The sequence below is a fragment of the Cherax quadricarinatus genome, chromosome 34 (assembly GCF_038502225.1).
Source record: "Cherax quadricarinatus isolate ZL_2023a chromosome 34, ASM3850222v1, whole genome shotgun sequence".
NCBI classification, from domain to species: Eukaryota; Metazoa; Arthropoda; class Malacostraca; order Decapoda; family Parastacidae; genus Cherax; species Cherax quadricarinatus.
Window position 1 is genome coordinate 19,712,048 of NC_091325.1, and position 19,665 is coordinate 19,731,712.

The 19,665-nt window shown below is 35.6% G+C and overlaps 1 protein-coding gene across 4 annotated transcripts in view; it reads right to left on the reverse strand.

The window, feature by feature from the left end:
- Positions 1-545: 545 nt before the first annotated feature.
- LOC128686523 (solute carrier family 35 member F5) overlaps positions 546-19,665 on the reverse strand; it is a 111,943-nt gene continuing 92,823 nt past the window's right edge. For all 4 annotated transcript variants that reach the window (XM_070091214.1, XM_070091215.1, XM_070091213.1 and 1 more), the window contains one exon: positions 546-16,986. In XM_070091214.1, the coding sequence (XP_069947315.1) occupies positions 16,761-16,986 (226 nt within the window). In that variant the 3' untranslated portion in view covers positions 546-16,760. The remainder of the gene's footprint in view (positions 16,987-19,665) is intronic.

Genomic DNA, 19,665 nt, shown 5'->3' on the forward strand with positions numbered 1-19,665 from the left:
CATCAAGGCACCTTCCTTGAAGGACCTTCTCATATAAACTTTCCATCTGTTTTTAGTATCTCATTCTCAATCCTAGTGGCCCCAGCTACTTTCACCCTGTGCCACCTTACCCATATTTGCACTCTAGCTCTTCCCTACCCATAGGTTCATATTACTCCAGTCTCGAGCATGAACTCAACTTATTTTCATCAACAACTCTGAACATCTCAAAGTGTTTTTGCACTTTTTCTGGTACCTCCAAAATGTTATACTGTATATTTCTTCTTCTTTCTTTCAACAAACTGGCCGTATCCCACAGAGGCAGGGTGGCGCGAAAAAGAAAAAAGGAAAGTTTCTATTTTTAAATTTAGTAACATACACGAGAAGGAGTCACTAGCAATTTGCTCCCGGCATTTTAGTCACTTCTTATGACATGCATGTCTTGTGGAGGAAGAATTCTGTTCCAATTCCCCTTGGAGAATACCATACATAATTAATAATAATAAAAAAAAAAAAAAGAGAAAGAACACACATACATGTACAGTAGGGAAAATTCATATTCAGAATTAAATTTACTTTTATTTATGTTCAAGCTGAATTTAAGTATACAGTACAGTACAGTATTTTATTTAGAATTATTATATTCACAAAAATGCTTCAAACCTAGAATTTAGCAATTAAAGTTACCAGGTATGCAAATTTTAATTAATACAGTATATGATGCTAATTTTTTATATGAATTAATGTCTCAATTTGAAAATATCTGCAAGCCACAAACACTCCTTCACAGAACATTAACAAATTTCTTGATCTTAATTCAATCTGTCATCACAAATTGTGCACTGCCCCAGTATCTGTCCCCAAACATATACATTCCCTCTCATATGTAGTCCATATATAGTCAAGGTAACTTATTCCCTCTATCATGTAGTCCAAATACAATACAGGGTGCTACATACCCTGTAGCATGTACTCCAAATACATTATTGTTTCCAACCCATTTTCTTTGATACAGTGAGGAATTCAAGTCATATTTGTATATATCATGGGTTTTAAGATCACACATTTTCAAGAATATTATAAGTCGACAAAGTTTATACAACATACCCCACAAGGACTGAGTGCTGTATCTAATATAAAATAATGAAAATTCTGAAAATTTACTTATTTTCCACTTTCAAAAATGTGCATTAAGCAGTTTAATTGCTCATTATCTATCCTTGCATAACTATTTAACAAAACAGACCAAAATTTCATTAATAGTCAAGTGTATGTAGTACTCTCTCATGTACTATGTATGTAAACATACTTAGAATAAAAATGAATTGAAATCTGCAAAAGTTTGTCGAACAAAATGAAAATAAAAATAATTATATAATTTGAAAATATTTGAACTTAACTGTATAAGATTTTACAATATACTGCATTTAAATTCTAATTAAAATTAAAAAATAATGCACATATTTAAATCAGTTTACTGAGTGAATCAAAATTATATGTACTTAACATTATCCATTATTTGGTTCATCTTATGAGCTTACTTGAATTTAGAAAACCAATGTAAACTTTGAACAAGCAAAACTAACCAGTACACTAGTCTCATAACCTTCACTTTCACAAGTTATTTATAATTATGAAATATTTGTGCACTGAAGACAATTTAACATGACAGCTTAAATTTACATAGACTAAAAACTATCTGGAACCTCACATTAATGTTTTAAGGCTCACTATTGTTATCTTTTTATGCAATGCTCTTATCTAAGTACAGTACTGCATTAAAGCTTCTGATATTTTATTCCTTAACTTTCAATAATGCAGTAGTGTCCTTTGGTAATTAAAATTTAACACATAAATGTCACGTGTTATACAATTAATAAGGATACCGTGGACCCTCGACCAACGATGGCATCGTATAACGTTAAATCCGACTAGCGATACATTTTAACGCAAAAATTTTGCCTTGACTAGCGCTAAAACACTCGACCAACGCGATTCGTTCCGTTCGAGACGCGTCCACGTGTGGCCTGAACACGCCTCATTTGTCCCGTGGGTGCCAGTGTTTACAAGCCAGCCACCGCGGTCGCATCCAAACATACAATCGGAACATTTCATATTATCACAGCGTTTTTAGTGATTGCACCTGCAAAATAAGTCACCATGGGCCCCAAGAAAGCTTCTAGTGCCAACCTGTGATAAAAAGGGTGAGAATTAGTATGGAAATTAAGAAAGATTTTGAAGGATTTGGGGCTAACCCTAAGATGCCTATGCCAGTTGTGGAATCCATTGTGGCTACTTCAAAGATTAAGGAAATGTGTGCAAAGTGGGTTAAACTGCAAACCTTTATGGATGAAAATCACCCTAACACAGCTATTGCAAGCCATACTGGTGACTATTACAATGACAATGTTATGGCCCATTTTAGACAAATCTTAAAGGAACGGGAGGTATAGAGCTCTATGGACAGATATGTTGTGCAACAGAGGTCCAGTGACTCTCAAGCTGGTCCTAGTGGCATTAAAAGAAGAAGGGAAGTAACCCCAGAAAAGGACTTGACACCTCAAGTCCTAATGGAAGGGGATTCCCCTTCTAAACACTAACACCATCCACACTCTCCCCTCCTCCCATCCCATCAATCATCACCAGATCTTCAATAAAGGTAAGTGTTATGTAATTGTACATGTCTTTTTCAGTTTGTGTGTATTAAAATTAATATTTCATGTGGTAAAAAAATTTTTTTTCAATACTTTGGGGTGTCAGGAACGGATTAATTTGATTTCCATTATTTCTTTTGGGGAAAATTAACTACTAACTATAATTTCGACTAACGATGAGCTCTCACAAATGGATTAATATCGTTGGTCGAGGGTCCACTGTATACTGTTAGCCACAGTCTTGAGAGAATCAAAATACTGAATATACAATAAAAATATTGTTGAAAGCTTTCCCAGAAACTCTGAAGCACTTGTCCCTTAGTTGAATACTTTATTTAGTGTATTACATAAATCATTTGGCACTTGGTATGTTATTTTATATTTTTGGGTATTTGTGATCATAATTTCAATAACTCAAGCAACTCGATCCTACCATTTAAAAGCATGAATTTGTCCTTTTCTTTTACTGGAAATAAGCATAAGCTCAAGAGTATTTATGTTATGATTTCAATTAACTACTGCATTTTTTGCTCTAAATAATCTTTATTACAAAATTCACAAAAAAAAAAAAAAATGCTAAGCTATTGTGGGAATTAGGTATATTACCTAGCAAATTTTCAAAACAGCAAAAACATTCAATTATAAGAGATGTCTAAAATATCTCAAGGTATCAGCATTTTATGATGAAATTTTAACCTATAACTCAAAATAATTACCTCCTTACGTGTAAAATTAGGGAATATGACATGAAATGGACATCAGTTTGATATTGCCATGAACTATATTTCATTGTGGCATACATAAAAAAAAAAAAAGAAATTCTTAAGTTATGTGTACCAAGTACAGTACATTAATCTCAGCTTATGAATATCACTGAAGTTATGAGTGAAAGCAATACTGTTTTACATCACACAATGCAACAGATCTAATTATAGGTATCATCTCACACTTAAATTTCACAGAGTCTCAGAGTTCAGCAGTTCCTAAACATCATTTTCTAAAATTAAGGCAGTTAATCACATCACAAATATTGTTATAACAATCAATACATTGAAACAAATGTTGCATCATAGTTGATGAAACTTGATGATTAGTGAAACAAGACAAAATTTTAGTTTATAACTTTTCATTGTATTTATGTAACTGGAAATATATCAGACGTGTGTCATCCTTCAGACTGTACAATGGTGCCAAGACAAAAAAAAATATATGCATCTCTACAACATAACAACTTGTACATTAGTCAAATCACACACTAAAAAATACTGTACTGTCAATATTATATTTATAATATTAAATTATTACACATTATCCCACATATATATGTCATAATACATATAAAGTATGTAAATATACTGTATTTCAGCATTTAATTAAGAAAATATATGACAACATAAAAAGTAATATGTACAGCTTAATAAAAATGCTACATAAAGAACAAATACTATACAATAAATACTAACAAAAAATATATATTATATCTGGCATTAAAGTATAAATATTATGAGGGTTGTGTTTCATTTTTATTATTTCCTTTGTGCTTAGAATCTACTTTATGCAAGTGCAGTCAATCAGAAGAGTGCAGTTTTTTATTTAAGAACTTTTATCATTTACTCATAAATGATGAAATAATGGAATATAAAACTTGTTAAAATGCATAGGCCATTAAAACAGCACACTTCAGCATTTTTTCAAATATAAGCTATTTTTGTGCCTTTAAATAAAATTTTATAATAACAGACAGTCACATTTGCCTCAGAACAATGGTCTTTCTCATTTAACTTAAATTTGTTACAGAGATGAGACATAATAAAAATTTAGAAGCTAATATAAATAAGCCATTCATAAGTCTACCGTAAACAGTGAACACCAAAGAAAAAAGTAATAATGTCCGGCAAGACCTAATGCACAGCAAGTCTCTTGGGTGATTACCAAAGAAGTAAGTGATTCCTATACCAAAGGAAAAGATTGATCATATTTTTTTGGGTCCTTCCATATATAGGAGGGCCTTACGTATTCGGTACCCTTTTTTCGGTGTTCCATATTTTCAGTGGCTTTCAAATGAGCCACTGTTTATTATGTTCGGTGCTTTTACCTCTTTTCCACTGTTTTCATACAACAGTTGCATAAGGGATGGGCGACCAGCGCCATATTTTAACCCTTAAACTGTCCAAACGTAGATCAACGTTCGCACACGTAGCGCTCCAAACGTAGATCTACATTTGATTTTACATTGTTTCTTATGTAAAAAAAAGTAGATCTATGTTCGGAGCGCTACACGTGCAAATGTAGATCTACGTTTGGACAGTTTAAGGGTTAAGGTAAGTATTATATATACACTGTGTATTTATTTTACTGTTTTATCTGTTTTTATGTCTACCTGTATTGAGCACCTAATATATGATAATGTAAACATGTTATCATGCATTTGATACTAAATAAAATACTCTTTTCCATCCGCCAGTGATTTTCACTGATCGCACAGGAACAGAAACCTAAGAGCTATACAAGAGGGGCCTTCCTATACAAGCTGTAAAATAATAGTGTGGAAAAAACATTTATAGAGAAGATATATTGTAACAATAAATACACCAAACCTTTCGTCTTAATAGACTAATAGGGCAGAGCAGGTGACTGATAATAGTGATTGTGGTGGATAGATATAAGGTTATTTTGCAGTAATTGTAACAATAATGGACAATTCTGTAACCAATAGATTTTTTGGTGTTTTCAAATCAAGTGACCCAGCATATTTTGTCCAGTACTTCTGAAGTCTGTAAAATTGAGGTCCATTAAATCAAGGGTTTACTGTGTTGTAAAAGGCTTTTATAAGAAATTATTCTCAAGTTAGAGCATGTAGAAGAGAAAGTGTTCTCCAGTAAGTGTGCCACAGATGTGTAATGTCACCATAACTCTTTAATGTACTGTATTTACAAATGGCAGTGTAAAAGATGTGAATGCCGATGTCTTTTGGAGTGTTGCATGCCCAAAACATAATGAAATTAAATAAAACTGTGTTCTGAACCTTAAAAGACCTTCGTATATCCCGAGCCACTCAGAGGCCCACCTGCAATACATCAAACCTATTTTTTCCTACCACTGACATCTCTTACCCCAGAATGATCTCAGGCAAGCTATTATGCCTCATTCAGCCTCCACCTCCATTTGCCCACTGATGCACCATTATTGCTGTTTCAGTTAATAGGCACCAGCTGAGGCATTTGCACTCACCCAGCTCTGATTATTAACCAGAACACCACAGGTGTGAAAATGGCAGACCTATGGGCCACCAAGGACTCCAAACACAGAAAAGCATCTTTCCAGGTTCAAAATGTAGTTTTCTGCTGTGAAACCTTCAGGAGCCCACTTGAAATTGTACCACCATTACCCAGAAACACAGCTCCTTTAGACACAAAGACTGTGCTGGAAATAATGCATAGGAGGATCTCTGTAAACAGTCCTGGACAAGAACTGCATCAGCTGAGCAGTAAGCCAAAAGTAATGGCATCCTGCAAAACCAAGTCTCTGCCACTGCATACATACATAAGCAAGTTATGAAACAATTGATAAGGAAGACATCCTAACTCCCACCAACTGGTAGAACAAGAGGTGATAACAATAAGCCAAGAAAGAACAATTGAATACAATGGTAGAACATTGGAATAGCTTAAAAGAGGAGGTAGTAGGTGTTATAATCACTAGAAACTAAACTTTATGATACACTAAATACAGGACACTGCAGGATAGGTTCTACTCCTATGACTATGAAAAGGTAATATCAAATATGTAATCACCAGAATAAAAAGCAGGCAAGTACATCAAATAATTGCACACACATACTCACCCAACATGGATGACTAATCAATGCCAGACAGAAATCGATCCAACCTTGAGACATGGAGACATGATGCTCATAATATGTAACAGAAGAAAGTGCCTACTGTTGCACTGAAGCTGACCAGGCATGGATAAGGGAGTGAGTATACCTGTTAATGATTAAAGGCTAGCTATGCCAAGCTCAGATGCCCTAGGTATAATGTCATGCAATAATGTCACTCAGCCTCCCATAGAGCATATAGGACCCTCCTAATACTTAAAAAGAATAGAGTAGTTAGCCCATCAGAGTAGATTGACCATCTACATTGCCCTCATGAGCACCAGATATAACTGACAGATAACCAGCACATTCACTGCACCCACCTGAAGAAGGTAATCATGCCCTGAAGACAAGGCACCCTTTAAGTTCCAACCTGAACAACCCCCAACAAACACAAGGTCCAGCACTACCTATGATTGAGAGCTGCAACGGTGTGTCTAGAAACTGAATAACTGTGTGTACCAGGGTTTCCCTGGCACACATTTTTTGCAAGTATGCACGTGGGTAAAGTCACTTTCATATTCACAAAGCCAAACTGTTATTGTTAAAATTAAAATTAATCTAAAATAAGAATTCACAGCAGAAAAACTTTCCAGCATTGCAGAAAACCAGAAATAATTGGAAAAGGTACTTAAAAAGTATTCTGTGAAGGTTCTCCATAATTAAGGAACACAACTCCACATGTGGAAAGAACTAGCAAATTAACATGAAGTATTTTATTATACTGTATAACTGTCCCATTTGCATAAAACAACACAATATTCAGCAAAACTGTATAATACAAAACATTAACAAAAACAAAGATGTTACTTGATAACTAACCAAAAAGCTGTGATGTGATTTATAGTTCAAAAAAAAAACTTAGTTTCACCAATTTCAGCAAGAGAGCTTTTCCAGCATTACAAGTTTTACAATGAAACTGGTATAATACTATCCCACTTGTGTTTTCATCCAAATAAATATATTTTCTCTCAACAATGTCCGCTTTAAAATTTGTGAGTAATGTGTTGGGAAGTATGGTATATACAAAATTACCAGAATGATAGAAGACTGTATGATGACAGGCTTGAGAAACACTTAACAAGGGACTTCTTAATCATCTTCCATGAAGGCATTTTTTGTATATAAATGCACTGACTGGTGATGTCAGTGTTATATCCTGCAATGCTTAATGCACAATAAGCTAGAAGTTTAGTGCACAATATCACTAAGTTTTTTTGTTTTTTTTTCAACAAGTCGGCCGTCTCCCACCGAGGCAGGGTGACCCAAAAAAGAAAGAAAATCCCCAAAAAGAAAATACTTTCATCATCATTCAACACTTTCACCACACTCACACATTATCACTGCTTTTGCAGAGGTGCTCAGAATACAACAGCTTAGAAGCATATACATATAAAGATACACAACATATCCCTCCAAACTGCCAATATCCCAAACCCCTCCTTTAAAGTGCAGGCATTGTACTTCCCATTTCCAGGACTCAAGTCCGACTATATGAACATAACCGGTTTCCCTGAATCCCTTCACTAAATATTACCCTGCTCACACTCCAACAGATCGTCAGGTCCCAAGTATCATTCGCCTCCATTCACTCCTATCTAACACGCTCACGCACGCTTGCTGGAAGTCCAAGCCCCTAGCCCACAAAACCTCCTTTACCCCCTCTTTCCAACCCTTTCAAGGATGACCCCTACCCCTCCTTCCTTCCCCTATAGATTTATATGCTTTCCATGTCATTCTACTTTGATCCATTCTCTCTAAATGACCAAACCACCTCAACAACCCCTCTTCTGCCCTCTGACTAATGCTTTTATGAACTCCACACCTTCTCCTAATTTCCACACTCCGAATTTTCTGCATAATATTTACACCACACATTGCCCTTAGACAGGACATCTCCACTGCCTCCAACCGTCTCCTCGCTGCTGCATTTACGCACAATACAATAATGTAAACATTCTTAAACCAGCTTATCGACAATGGTAAAGATAACCTTCTGTATACCAAACAAATTCACATGCCATACTACAGTATTTTCTATTATTTTATCATTTAAAAAAAATAATAAATTTCTTGATTGCAACTGCAAATATGTATAGTAATCCAATACTGCAAGTGCAGTATTTACTAAATTTTGGCCATGATTATAATTCCATTACTTAATTCCCTGACTGGTCTAACATTATACTTATGCAGAGAGGGTTTATCTTCACAATGCTTTCCAGTTTTCAGAAAAAAAAATTAAGCAATGTGACTAATTCTAATTCTAATGCAAAATAATCCTAAACGTGTAATATAAGCTCCACTATTCCATACTCACTTGTGTCAATACGCATCTCCCATATTGCTTTAACATAAGATGCAATGCAACACTCACTAGTTTTGCTTCTGCCCACTTGTCCCAGTTTATTTCCCCTTCCTTCCAATAGCAGACAGGCAAACTTTTATTCTATATCACATTGAATTCCAAATTTTTATGGCAATGTCACTTCAGACCTAATTCTACAACATGACTATACCTGTAAATACAGTATATTAAAAACAGAATTATTCCTTACTTAACTTAACCTGTAAACAGTCCAAGCAGATCTATGTTCACATGTGTAGTGCTACAAAAGTAGATCTACGTTTTTTTTTTACATATTTTCAAATGTAACAAAAAAAAAAGTAGATCAAAGTTTTTTTACACATTTTCAAATGTAAAAAAAACAGAAAGAAGATCTACATACTTTCAAATGTTGAAAAAACGCATATATACGTTTGGACCATTTACGGGTTAATAATAGTTATGCAGTTTCAGTAATTTCTTCCCCAGATAATATTTATCTACAAGACCTGCATCAAAGCAGTTAAAAAAGAATGTACAGTCAAACACCCAAATTCATGGGGGTTATATTCCCAGAGGTGCTGTAACATTAGAATCCACAAATACAAAACTATGTCCTATGATAAATATTATTTCAAATTTGGATTCATTTTGAGTTTCAGAGGTCATATTTCTTTAAATATCTATCTCATAAGGTTAATATTAACGTTCATAAAGAGAATGATTGGGGGAAAAGAAAAAGAGAGAGATTTGTATGTTGGAAAGCCAAGTCAAGTGCAATACAAAAATAAAAATGCCAATAATCGAGGCTATTTATGAAAAGTCCTTCAGCAAAACACATGAATTAGTAAGTCTCTACAAACTAGGCTACTAGCACTACCTGTGCTAGTAGCCTAGTGATTATGATAAGAAATATAAAGGTGTAAAACACGTTAACAGCACAAAGCATAGAAAGCAATGAGCGACAAAGTGAATGAGTGTCAATTACAGCACTATCTTATGCTTGAAGAACAGAGGTTAACTGGTGGAGCACAGGAAGGCATGTATTCCAAATATAATTCACCCCCTGCTTTAATGTGCAAGTTCACGATGAATACGGTAGACCTGATGACTTTAGTTTAACATTAAACAAATATTGCATTCATTCAAATAGTAAGGTAGATATGATTATCTGAAGGCAAGGTTATCAACCACTTCCTGTACCATTTAGAGCTCTGATGCCCATTTTTGCAATAAGTGCACTGTAATTATACTTAGTTTTAGTAGCAACTACTACTACCTCAGATGATACATAAGTCACCTATAATACTTAAATCAAAACAATGAATGATAATAAAACTGATTTATCTGAACATGAGTGGTAAATATACTATTTAATACCGCACCTGTACAGTGCTTATTACCAACAGTTCAATATTAAGAGAAAGCACCTGGTCTTGATATATTCTGAATAGTGGAGTGAAACTGTAATGGAAAATGTTATGGTGTTAAAAAATTTTGCCTGTCTGAACCTTCAGACAGGCAGTACTCATTTTAAAACTGACTGTTGTTAGGTTAGTATATAATTAAAGAATATAAAACAAAATGATTTTGAGAATCTGTGGGAAAAAATTTATTAATGGATGCAATAAGAGGGGAAATGCACCAGAATCCCCTATACAGGAGCCAAAACATTTGTTTGGATGTGAGGCATGGTTTTTCAATGTTGCAGCAAGGAAGATAGAGATGGTGTTGATGCCATTTTTGTGATTAATGTGTGATACGAATATTATGTAAAGAATAAGGAATGAAGACATTAAATGGCAAGGTAGTGGTATGGGAGGTATAAAATTGAGAGCAGAAAATATCATGTTGAAATTGTTTGGTAACTTTGACAAGACAGAGCAAGAATGGTTAACTGAGAGAGAGTATAAATCCATGATGGATAAAAGGAGTTGTATTGGGCAACCCAGGAAGGGTTATAAGAAAGAAATGGATGAAGTTTCAAGAGGTAGGATCTTTGATATCCAGCAGAAATGTATGGACATGTTAGTTCAGAGTAGAGACAAGTCGCTTTTACAATTTAACATGCTACCGGACAATAACAGTGAACCCAGTTTCCTGATATCAAGTTGTGGAGATAGAAAGTAAAATACCTGCATTCTGAAGGACTAGTAGGGAATGTTGTAGTTCCGTGGTTAATTTATATTGTGATGTTTGTGCACTTCTAGGAGAAGACACCTAGCAAACAAATAATCATTAATATTCTTTTCAGGGTCACTATATTGGTAAGAAGCAGCTGTTTAAAATAAAAATGTCTTGCTGTACAAAAATTCACCTTGTGCTGAAACAAAACTTCTTTAAGCAAAAAATACTTGTACTTATAAAAGATGTTTAATTTAATTCTGTATTACCAATTCTAAAAGAGTTATACAGCCTCTCCTCACTTAATGATGGAGTTCCGTTCATAAGACCACATCAGTAAATGAATTCATCAGTAAGTGAGGAGCATACTATAATGGTAATGGGTTTGTGTCAACTATCTTTGATACTGTTTTAATGTCACCTTTGCACCATTTATAACACTTCTGGCATATTTTTAAACGTTTATACAGTAGTGTGCTGTATATTGTAATATACATTATTTAATTATGCATACTGGTCAGAGAGCCTATCATAAGTCCAAGTCATTGATAAACAAGTATGTCACTAAGTGAGGAGAGGCTGTATTATTTTTAATCACTGAAAGGCTTTATTGCTTAAGCAAAGCATGACTGTGTTAAAGAGAATCCCCATTACTTTTAGTGATAGAATGAATAACAAAGTTTAAATATGGCATTTAATAGACTGATGATGGTTATAATTCTGGATAAATAACAGACATAACTAGTCTTAATGCAACATCTGCTGCAGAAAAAGCATTGGAATTTAGACAAAAAGTGGTAGGGCCTGGAATTTTTTGGCATTTCTGCTGGAAGCAGTGAAAAATCCACAGCATCTTTGGCATGCAAAAGCTACCGTTGGAAGTACATTTCTTCAAGGGAAGGGGAGAATGTGCCTTGATGTTGGCAAAAAGTCACTTGATCCAAAGTATTAAAGCTACCCCTTGGATTCTTGAATCAATGCAGATTATCTCCCATTCATCAAATCAATCCTAATTATTTTACATTCAGTGAATAAATCCTGATTATCTCCCATTCATTAAATCATTCCTGATTATCTCCCATTCATTAACCCTTTCAGGGTCGACAGGCCCTCTCAGGGTCGGCCAAATTAAAAAAAAAAAAAAAAAAAAAAAAAAAAAAAAAATCTTATGAAAAGACAGAGAATCTTTTCCCGATCATAATGACACCAAAAGTATGAAATTTGATGGAAAACTTATGGAATTATGCTCTCGCAAAGTTAGTGGTCTTGACGATGTTTACGCATCGGCAATTTTTGCCCACTTTGAGTCCTATTTTCGGCCAATTCCAGTGTACTTGTCGACAAAAATCATAACTATTTCGCTAGAACTCCATTTTTTCTATCGAATGAGTACAAAAAACCATCCATTTACCGATTTCAACTATCCAATACAGTGGTCAGAATTTAGCAATTTTGCCAATTTCACACAAATTTCAAAGGATGCCAATTTCCGAATAGGGTCCAGAATAAACAAGAAAGACATTCCTGGTACTAAAATAATATTTTCTCTGTTCATTAGTCACGTCCCCATGCCCCTATTACATTCTTTTGCTTTCCACTTTGAATTTTTATTCTCACAAAATAATAGAAGATTTACTGTTATGCAGACTACTGCATTGGTGTAGAAATGGTATAAATATTATCAGTGCACTTGTGAAAGAATATTAGACTCACCAGTTGACGTGTATTTTACACATAGCATGATTTGTTTACCTTTGAACTTTGGTAAAAATCAAACATTTCTGCTACTTTGAGCACAATTTCAAGGTAGTTTTCTTTGTAAAACCAGTCAAAATCATCTCAATTTCTGTAATATGTCTTCCATTCTATAAAATGAGACCAGGAAAACTAGAATACAACAATAAATACCATATGAAAACACAGTGCAAAGTCGCTGTTTTAATCCAAAAACATGGTCAAAGTTTTTTTTTTCCTCATTAAGCACTGTGTGCTGCAGGATTTTTTTATACCGCACACACTGACCACATAGACCCATTCTTTCATATGTAGGCCTACCAGCTTTCTCTCACTAGATGAGGGTGCTAGAATTTAGGCGTACTAGTACGTCAAAAACCCTGGTGCGTAAGCCGTACTAGTACAGCTGAAACCCTGAAAGAGTTAAATCATTCCTGATTATCTCCCATTCCCACGGTTCTGTATGACTACTTTGGTTCAGTGCTTCCCATGTATAAAAAGTGTGTACAGGAGGGTCCCACATATACAGTACCTCTTTTTGGTGTTTCACATTTTCATTGACTTTCAACTGAACCATTGTTCATTATGTTAGGTGCTTTTACCACTTTTTCCCAGCTTCCATACAACAGATGTGTAAAGGAAGGGCGAGCAGCACCACATTTTAAAGTAAGGATTGTATGTACGTACTATGTATTTATTTTACTGTTTTATGCCTAGCTGTACTGATACATGATATGTACTATGTATTTATTTTACTGTTTTATGCCTAGCTGTACTGATACATGAGAGTGTAATCATGCTATCAGACGTTTTAGATGCATCTGATAATGAAAAACCACTCTTTTCGTATTGCCAGCAATTTTCACTTTCCGTACAGGGTCAAAAACCTAAAAGTCATACAAACAGGGCCCTCCTGTACCCTAACTCTAGTTCAAGAAACTAGCGTAAGACATAAATGCAACTCATATCAGTAGGGACCAGTGTGAATCTTAGTTGGGAGAAAAAGTAAGTCTAGCTGCGCAATTCAATGCAGACTGAATTTTTTTTTTTTTAGCATGTGCTCAGGCAAATTTACAAACAGTTGCAAAAATCAATTCAAGATAAAACAAAGGCATAGATAAGGACCAAAACATCTGCTTATCAAGATATTTTCTAACTGCAAAGATATTACAAATATGAAAGTTGCAAGATTTAGCATTCTAATGTGCCCAACAAATTGTTAAATCTTGCAATTTTCATACTTGTAACATCTATGCAGTAAAAACAGCTTGATAAGCAAAGTATTTTGGTTCTTATTCCTACAATGTCCCACCTGAGTACACAATTCAATCATTTACCATACAACCCAAACTTGGTTGCAAGTAACTATGATTTCTCTTGATATGGAACAATTCCATATCAGCAACATTTGCTGCAGAAAAAACATTGGAATTTAGACAAAAAGTGGTAGGGCCTGGAATTTTTTGGCATTTCTACTGGAAGCAGTGAAAAATCCACAGCATCTTTGGCATGCAGAAGTTACTGCTGGAAGTGCGTTTCTTCAAGGGAAGGAGAGAATGTGCATTGATGTTGGCAAAAAGCCACTTGACCCAAGTATTAAAGCTACCCCTTGCATTCTTGAATCAATGCAGATTATCTCCCATTCATCAAATCAATCCTAATTATCTCACATTCAGTGAATAAATCCTGATTATCTCCAATTCAATAAATCATTCCTGATTATCCCCTATTCATTAAATCATTCCTGATTATCTCCCATTCATTAAATCATTCCTGATTATCTCCCATTCCCACAGTTCTGTATGACTACTTTGGTTCAGTGCATCTACATGGTTACAGTGATCTTCACACCAAATCCAAGGCTGAGGGACTGATTACCTCATCTTTTGTATATAGTTCTACTGTCTTCAAATTATGTCCTAGAATCTTTATTGATAAAACCACTGGATGGCAAAATGTCTACAATAAAGATACCCAGAGGTTTGCACATATGTCCAAATTTTCAGCTGTCTCCTGCTGAAGTAGGGTGACCTGACAAATAAGAAAACACTTTCACTTCACTTATTCAATTACTGTCTTGCCAGAAGGGCACCAACATCACAGGTCAGATAACCTCCAAGCTGCAGCATGCCCACCCGATTCAGAGTGCAGGCACTGCACTTCCCAACTCCAAGACCAGCTAATCAGTTTCCCTAAATCCCTTCATAAATATTACTTGGCTCACACTCCAACAGCTCATCAAATCATGAAAACCACTTGCCTCCATTCATTCCTATCTAACATGGTCACACAAACCTGTTGGATGTCCAAGCCCCTAACACTCAAAATCTCCTTTACCCCCTCCTCCCTCCAACCTTTCCCTGGATGACCCCTACCATTCCTCCCTTCATCCCAGATATATACACCCTTCTAGTCATCCAATTTTGCTCCAGAAGTCCAACCCCTCTGAATAATAATTTTGGCAAATCCATTCCTCCTCCCAATCTCCAAATTGTCTGCATAACATTTACAGCACATGCTGAACTCAAACACATCTCTATTACCTCCAGCCTCCTCACTACAACATTCAAAATCCATACTTCACACACATATAACAGCATTTGTTCCACTATACTCTAGTGCCTTCCCATTTTGTTTCCATGGATCAAGTTCTTTAGTCTCCAAAGATGCCTCAATGCACCACCCATATTTTTTCCTTTATCAATTTTATTGTTCATCTCATCTCACATAGAACCATCTGCTGACAGGTCCACTCCCAAATATCTGAACACATTTACCCTGCCTCGGTGGGAGATGGCCAACTTGTTGAAAAAAAAAAAATTTACTTCCTCCCTCCAATTTAATATCCAATCTCTCTCTGTACATATATTTTTTGATACTTTCATCATCTTGCTCTTTCCCGTGTTTACTTTTAATTTCCTTCTTTTACATACCATTCCAAATTCGCTTTGCAGCTTCTCTTACAAATCTCCTAAAAGAACCAAGTCATTGGCCAAAAGTAACTGTGACAACTTACACTCAGTACTAGATTCACTGTTTTTTAATCACACACCTCTCCCTAACACCATAACATTCTCTTCTTTTATAACCCCATCTATAAATGGTGGCATCACACATCCCTATCTAGGCCTACTTTTACTGGAACATCTTCCTCTCTCCGACACCTCCTACACCTTGCTGGTTAGAGTATGTAACCTACATACCCTAAGTTTAAAAAGTGCAATATTTAGGTTTTGTTAATAGGAGCTGCAAAATTTACTGATCATTATACCAGAAATAATATACTGCTATACTACTACTACTACTACTACTACTACTTCTATTACTTCCACTACGTTCTTCCCTCCCTTTTCCAATCTGTCTTCTGGTTCACTGTTTTTCCTCATTCAGTTGTGACTTAACAATGGTACAGGATGGACCACAATGTCACCACAGGTTTCCTCTCCTAAGATAAAAGAAAATGTGTACGACATAAATAAACAAATATATATCGTAAAATATCCTCATATATACCATTTATGAAAAAAAATTATGATTACTTATTTTACGTTACAGAAGAACTATTCATCAGGTATCCTGTTATGAGAGTATGTCAGATAACTCTTCTAAAAAAATTAGTTTGCTAGAGTGGGGATGCGGCAGCTGAAAAAGTCGTCTTAATTGTGATGTCTCTGCACGCTTCTCAAAATTTATGATAGCAAAAAGCTAGTTCTGACCAAAGATTATAGAAAGTAGTTTACATGCTATCTGCAATTTATATAATTATCAGTTACTGATGGAGAGCAATTTGCTTGCTCTTTACTCTCTCATTCTGAATGGAATCTTCACTGGAACCAGGATTATTTCCTAGTTATGAAATATGAGTCTGAAGATTATTCATTGCTCTATGATCTTCATAACTTAAAGCACCACTGCCAAATACATGATATAATTATACCTTAAAAAAATAGTTCAGGCAACTTTTATATTAAGTGCAGGATAAAAACTAAGAAATTTATTTGGACTCTAGATATCTTACACTCAAGCATTTAAAGAGTAATAAATAAGTTAGGTTTGTACAGTAATATTAGACATGATTGGTGATAATATGGTTTGTGGAGGTTGGAATGGCAGTGTTATTGATGATGGGAGAGTTGCTAATGTGGACTGTGGCAGTATTATGAACAGTAATGGAATTATTGATGAGTGTTGTGTCCAATTCCTCCTCCTCATCTTCCTCATCTTCACCTTCATCCATATCATCACTGTTCACTATCAAACTTTCTCTTTCCAATCCTTCTGTATCGACCAAACTGAAAATGAATAAAGAAACAGAGAATGAAAAGGCACAATAACGTGACTGGTATAATACACAAATAACCCGAATATAGGAGAATGAATCTTATTGGTCCAAGTTAGACTGAAATGTCATCATAAATTTCATTTTCTTATTAACAGGTTATCTGTGTAAAGAAATAAAGCTAACAATTGGAACTACTGCAAGCAATATAATGAAAAATCACACTACCATCAATTAACTATAGTATGTTCAACTAGGCATTTTTGTCATTAAGTGATTACCAATAAGTATTTGTCACTACACATGCAGACATTCACTATACATGTACAGATGAAATCCTTCTCTTAATTAATATTTACAATTTTCAAAAAAAAAAAAAAAATCTATGACCCTCCTAATATTTATTTTCTTAATGTGTAAAACAAGTCCTGCTTTATAAAAAATCATTAACTAAATTACTATTGTGGCAGTATGACAGTAAACATTACCCCTAGCTACTGCCAAAATCTTGATGGTCTATGATAGGACCTCATTTAAGCAAAAACTTGTTAAACAAAAACACCTAATACACTGATCATCAAGAAATGGCACGGCCTGCCGGTTTCCCTGAATCCCTTCATAAATGTTACTTTGCTCACACTCCAACAGCACGTCAAGTATTAAAAACCATTTGTCTCCATTCACTCCTATCAAACACGCTCACGCATGCCTGCTGGAAGTCCAAGCCCCTCGCACACAAAACCTCCTTTACCCCCTCCCTCCAACCCTTCCTAGGCCGACCCCTACCCCGCCTTCCTTCCACTACAGACTGATACACTCTTGAAGTCATTCTGTTTCGCTCCATTCTCTCTACATGTCCGAACCACCTCAACAACCCTTCCTCAGCCATCTGGACAACAGTTTTGGTAATCCCGCACCTCCTCCTAACTTCCAAACTACGAATTCTCTGCATTATATTCACACCACACATTGCCCTCAGACATGACATCTCCACTGCCTCCAGCCTTCTCCTCGCTGCAACATTCATCACCCACGCTTCACACCCATATAAGAGCGTTGGTAAAACTATACTCTCATACATTCCCCTCTTTGCCTCCAAGGACAAAGTTCTTTGTCTCCACAGACTCCTAAGTGCACCACTCACTCTTTTTCCCTCATCAATTCTATGATTCACCTCATCTTTCATAGACCCATCCGCTGACACGTCCACTCCCAAATATCTGAATACGTTCACCTCCTCCATACTCTCTCCCTCCAATCTGATATTCAATCTTTCATCACCTAATCTTTTTGTTATCCTCATAACCTTACTCTTTCCTGTATTCACCTTTAATTTTCTTCTTTTGCACACCCTACCAAATTCATCCACCAATCTCTGCAACTTCTCTTCAGAATCTCCCAAGAGCACAGTATCATCAGCAAAGAGCAGCTGTGACAACTCCCACTTTGTGTGTGATTCTTTATCTTTTAACTCCACGCCTCTTGCCAAGACCCTCGCATTTACTTCTCTTACAACCCCATCTATAAATATATTAAACAACCACGGTGACATCACACATCCTTGTCTAAGGCCTACTTTTACTGGGAAAAAATTTCCCTCTTTCCTACATACTCTAACTTGAGCCTCGCTATCCTCGTAAAAACTCTTCACTGCTTTCAGTAACCTACCTCCTACACCATACACTTGCAACATCTGCCACATTGCCCCCCTATCCACCCTGTCATACGCCTTTTCCAAATCCATAAATGCCACAAAGACCTCTTTAGCCTTATCTAAATACTGTTCACTTATATGTTTCACTGTAAACACCTGGTCCACACACCCCCTACCTTTCCTAAAGCCTCCTTGTTCATCTGCTATCCTATTCTCCGTCTTACTCTTAATTCTTTCAATTATAACTCTACCATACACTTTACCAGGTACACTCAACAGACTTATCCCCCTATAATTTTTGCACTCTCTTTTATCCCCTTTGCCTTTATACAAAGGAACTATGCATGCTCTCTGCCAATCCCTAGGTACCTTACCCTCTTCCATACATTTATTAAATAATTGCACCAACCACTCCAAAACTATATCCCCACCTGCTTACATATTTTCTCTATAGTCCCATCAGATTTCTGGTGCTGCAGTAAACTTATGTGCAATTCACTTGACCTGGTTCCTTACAAGCCACCAGTTAGTCAGACACCTTGTCTTAGATTTTTCTACATACATTATGTTATAGTTAAGAGTAATGGATGATTTGAGGACCTATTCTACACATGTTCTAAGCAACAATCATTATTCAATTCATTTCATCGGAAATTCCCTTAGTGCCAACCTTTTGGATGAAGAAGTCTGCTGTATTTGTAACCCACATTTTTTTTTTTCAACATGTCAGCTGTCTCACACTGAGGCAGGGTGACTCAAAAAAGAAAGAGACACTTTCACCATTATTCAACACTTTCACCATCATTCACACATAATCACTGTCTTTGCTGAGGCACCCAGATATGACAGTTCAGATGTCACTCAAAACAGCCAATATCCCAAACCCCTTTTGCTATCATGTAACCAATATATTAAACAAATAAACATCCAAGGACTCGTTGTCTGTAAAATTCCATCCCAACATCCATAACCTGATTACAATGGCCAACAAAAGTTTCAGTATATGTTTAAAAATATGCACTTCTAACTAATCTTGAT